Consider the following 4739-nt stretch of genomic DNA (forward strand, 5'->3'; position numbering starts at 1 on the left):
GTATGCTTTTCCGGTCATTGTTTCCACAAGATAATTCTTCATTTCAATCTAAATAGACAATACATTTGTTTTTGTCTGAAAATATTCGGCACAATGAAAAGTCTCACAAAGAATAAGGGTCCGTTTGGATTTCAGTTGAGCATAATAGATTATGAAAATAATTGATTAAGTGGAAGATTTTAATCATAATTGATTATGTTAGAACGCAATCTGTTTGGAGGTTATTTTTCTAAAATTGATTTTAACAGAATTGAAGATGTTTGAATAATTTTTTTAGAATAAATTTTAACTGTTTAAATTATCATAAAGGAAATTGCTTTTTAAAATTAAATTATTAATAAATTTGTATATAGTATTAAAGTTGTTACATTTATTTAAGAAGTAAAATATATTATTGGTTTTATTTTTATTAAATTTTGGGATTTTTTTATAATTTTTTCTTGGGTCTTTGTTTGTAATTTTCTCCAATGCTTTTGATGGATTATCACGGACGCTCCAATTGCCAACTTCTGAAAAAAATCGATTTTAACTAATAAAATTGATTACATGATTTTTACGTGTTTGGATATATTTTTGGTTAATCAATTTTAACAATAAAATAATTGATTATTTTGTCTAACCAAACGGGCACTAAATAGGATGCCATGGACACTTGAATTAACGTTCACAAATGCCTGTTCTAAGCATCACTTCATATGGATTGTCGTTGACAGCTTGACGCCATAATCCATTTATATATGGAAAATTTATAAGTGGATAGGTGATGAAAATTTCCATTGCTAAATATGGATAATTCCATCACAAAAAACAATCAGCGGCTGAATTTGTGATAATTTTTTTTTGTGACCTTAATGATGGAATAACATATCTTTAAAATGAGTAACAGAATGTGACCTTAGTGATGGAAAATTTATTGTTAGCTGAAGTGAAAGGGATATCCCATATTCCCGTTTTTAATTAAGAAATTAAATATATAATATTTAAGCACACATACATATATTAATAAATATATTATTTAAATATGCAAATTTATTTAATAGTATTCTTATTTATTAATATGATAAATTATACCATTAGTTTCATGTAGTGTCTCTTGGATTAAAGTTAGGAAAAATTAATTATTTACTCATTGTAGTTTTAACTTGATTGTAATGTAGTCCCTAAACTTTAACTTACTGTCATCAATCTTAATAATTTTAATTCGGTCGTAACTTGGTTTCTCAATTTTGGCTCTTGTAACTTAATCTTTACAGTTTTAACCATTTAAAATATTGGTCCCTATTTTGTAAAAAATAAAATTATAAATATTAAAATTATCAAAATTCATATTTTTCCTTTTTTTTCCTTGAGTGATCAAATTGTCAGTAGTAATCAAATTGTCATATAAATGGGTGTCACTTGTGACAATCCCTTTCCATCAGACCATATCTTTGAGTGATCATGGAAACCTCATTCCCCTCCTCCTCTATTGCTAACATCTTATTGCTATGCTTGCTAATTTCTGCACTCATACTCCCCCAAAGCATGTGCAGTTTGAGGATGCAATGCAATGAAAGAGATCTTCATCTTCTCCTAAACTTCAAGCACACCGTTGTTGATCCTTCTGCTTTCCTCTCTACTTGGTCCAATGAGCGAGATTTCTGTGAGTGGAGTTCAGTGTGACAACACCACTGGTAGAGTCATCCAGCTCAGTCTCCCTTGTCCTCTAGAACCATTTGCTGATGATTGTGGGGAGACCAGATCACACTGCCTCACAGGTGAATTCCCCCCGTCTTTGCTTCATCTTGAGTTTCTAAATTACTTGGATTTGTCTGATAATAACTTCCGTGCTTTGGCCCAAGATGATTACGTGGATATCACAAATTGTAATCATCGTGATCTGTCATGTGAAAATTCTTCCAATCTTCATCATCTTGATTTATCATTTAATGATGATCTTCACATTGATAATTTTCGTTGGCTTTCTCGTGTTCCCTCCTTGAAAAATGTTCACTTGGGTGGTATAAACCTTCAAGGCACAGTTGATTGGATTCAACTGGCAACACTGCTTCCTTTCCTTACTAAGTTGTACTTGGAGATGTGTCAACTTAGAAACATTAATCCATGTCTTAAATATGTCAATTTTACCTCAATTGAAGTTCTTGGCCTTTCTCATAATGATTTTAGCTCTGAATTCATTCCTGACTGGTTATTCAATCTCAGTGATGTTGTTACCATTGACCTGAGTCATAATTACTTTCAAGGCCAACTCCCAAAGAGTTTATTAAACCTTCGAAATGTGCAAAAGTTTTCATTGTCTGAAAATGAACTAAGTGAACCAATTCCAGATTGGTTAGGCCAACTTGAGCGTCTACAACTCCTCAGTATTGGGGAAATTCCTTTTCTGGTCCAATTCCTTCCACTCTTGGAAATATGTCATCATTGATTATGTTGGACGTCGGCTCAAATCACTTAAATGGTAGTCTCCCAGAAAGTCTTGGACAACTCTCGAACTTGGAGGAATTAGATCTCGGTTATAATCAATTAATAACAGGGTATGTGACTGAATTTTTTTTTTTTTTTTGTTCAAACTCTCAAATCTAGAACGACTTTTCATTGGCTCACCAGGCTTAATCCTTGACTTTGATTTGCTATGGGTTCCGCCTTATCAACTTGATTTTCTTCATTTGGAATACATGATGGACTCTAAACTTCTTGCGTGGATCTATAAACAAACATCCCTTAAGAGGTTAGTAATTGCCTGCTCAATAATTTCATTTGAACCTCATGATGAGTTTTGGGACTTTGTAGCACGAGTTCCATACTTACGCCTAGAAGAAAATACAATTCATGGGGAGATGTCGAACGTTTTACTAAACTCCACATTCATAACTATGAGATCAAAAAAATCAAAGGCCAACTCCCTCAATTATCACCAAATGTTGTGACACTCGATGTCAAGAACAACTCTTTCCAAGGATTTATTTCTTCATTATTGTGTCAAAAGATGAATGGGAGAAGCCAATTACAGCTTTTGGACATGTCTTATAATCTTCTGTCAGGAGGGTTAACCAATTGTTGGATGCATTGGAAATCATTAGTTTTTGTTAGTCTAGGAGGAAATAAACTAACTGGCAAAATCCCCCCATCAGTTAGTTTGCTTTCTAACCTTAAAGTTTTGCTTCTCAATAAAAACAATTTATCTGGAGGGATACCTTTGTCACTAAAAAATTGTCAGAAACTGGAAATCCTTGATGTAGGAGAAAATAAATTATCTGGATTCTTACCGGACTGGAGAATGCGAACTGCAAAGATTCTTCGACTGAGATCCAATCAACTCAGTGGAAATGTACCTCTCCAAACATGCCAATTGGCTTCCCTTACAATATTGGATTTTGCAGACAATAAAATATCAGGTTCATTACCTGCTTGTCTACAAAATATGACAGCCATGACTTTCCCTAATTCCTATAATGGGGTTCACTACTTCTTTGTTAGAATTCGAGATTTCACTTACGAAATGCGAGGGTATGTTGTGGTGCATATAAAAGGCCGGGCATCAAGATATGTTGAAAACTCGAAATTATTGCATTCTGTTGATCTATCAAGGAATAATATGTCCGGAAAAATACCTCCAGAGATATTTAGTCTCACCGGATTGCAACATTTAAACTTGTCCCATAATCAATTTGAGGGAAACATGCCAAATGAGATAAGGAACATGAAAACGTTGGAATCTCTTGATCTCGCAAGCAATCAATTTTCAGGTGAAATTCCTCAAGATATGGCTGAATTGTCTTTTCTAGAAGTCCTGAACCTTTCCTTCAACAGTTTCACTGGTAAGATCCCAACAGGAACTCAATTTCAAGGGTTTGATTCACAAAGTTTCATGGGGGATCCTCGATTATGTGGAGCGCCACTTCCAAAGAACTGCTCAGACAAAGAAGATCACGCGGAACCCGTTGAAACGAGTGATGGACAAGAAGATGAATTTCTATCTTGCTTCTACATCGGCATTGGAGTTGGATTTGCCACAGCTTTCTGGGGAGTTTGTATTGCCATTTTCTTCAACAAGAATTTCAGGCATTCTTACTTTAGATTCTTATATCGCATGCAAGACAAGCTTGAGATGGTGGTCCTCGAGATGAACCGTTTTCATTGAAAATTGGCATTGTGGTGTGAGTGAAACAAACTTCTGATTTATATTTTAATTATTTGAGCTTTTTTTCTCTTTTGAATTCTTTGATATTCCCCTATTCATATAATATTCTAGTGTTATATCTTCTATCCTAAATATAAATATTTATATCATAAAATAAATATGACAAAGAAGACACGCCTTAGATTTTATACATTTGATCTATATTTTGGAGTTGTATTAATTTTTAATTTGAATATTATGTAGGGTCCTGTCGTGCATCATTCAGTAAGTCTCCTGACGAGGAAGTGGAGTTACCGAAGGCATTACCAATGAAGTCTATTTTGTCAACTTGAACCTTAGCCATATGTAATATATATAGTTTGATTTCTGCTGCATGCAAACTGTATATGTGTTTTTTTTTAAAAAAAAGACGCATATTTCTTTCTCTTTTTTTAGCAGTAAGAAAAAAAAATGTTTTTAATAAACAAGAGATAATATATAACTTAATGCTTTTAGGTTGAATCAGATTTTTTATTATTAAAAAAGGAACAGTATTTAGTGCATATATAATGCTATTAGAGTTTCCTATAATTTCCCTTAGTTTTTAATTTGGTCCTTC

At 33.2% G+C, this 4739-nt stretch overlaps 1 protein-coding gene across 7 annotated transcripts; it reads left to right on the forward strand.

Moving 5' to 3' along the window:
- The first annotated feature begins 1446 nt into the window (after window positions 1–1446).
- On the forward strand, window positions 1447–4535 carry LOC129314540 (receptor-like protein EIX2). 7 transcript variants are annotated; one of them, XM_054958008.1, is made up of 3 exons: window positions 1447–1757; window positions 2328–4157; window positions 4385–4535. In XM_054958008.1, the coding sequence occupies exon 2, from the start codon at window positions 2987–2989 to the stop codon at window positions 4139–4141; it is 1155 nt and encodes a 384-aa protein (XP_054813983.1). In that variant the 5' UTR covers window positions 1447–1757; window positions 2328–2986; the 3' UTR covers window positions 4142–4157; window positions 4385–4535. The 7 variants fall into 7 exon arrangements, with proteins under 7 accessions (XP_054813983.1, XP_054813984.1, XP_054813986.1 ...); XM_054958009.1 differs by having other exon boundaries at window positions 2608–4157; XM_054958011.1 differs by having other exon boundaries at window positions 3218–4157.
- Window positions 4536–4739: the final 204 nt, after the last annotated feature.

The sequence above is a fragment of the Prosopis cineraria genome, unplaced genomic scaffold (genome assembly GCF_029017545.1).
Source record: "Prosopis cineraria cultivar Desert tree isolate PC_DT_omini unplaced genomic scaffold, ASM2901754v1 PC6, whole genome shotgun sequence".
NCBI classification, from domain to species: Eukaryota; Viridiplantae; Streptophyta; class Magnoliopsida; order Fabales; family Fabaceae; genus Prosopis; species Prosopis cineraria.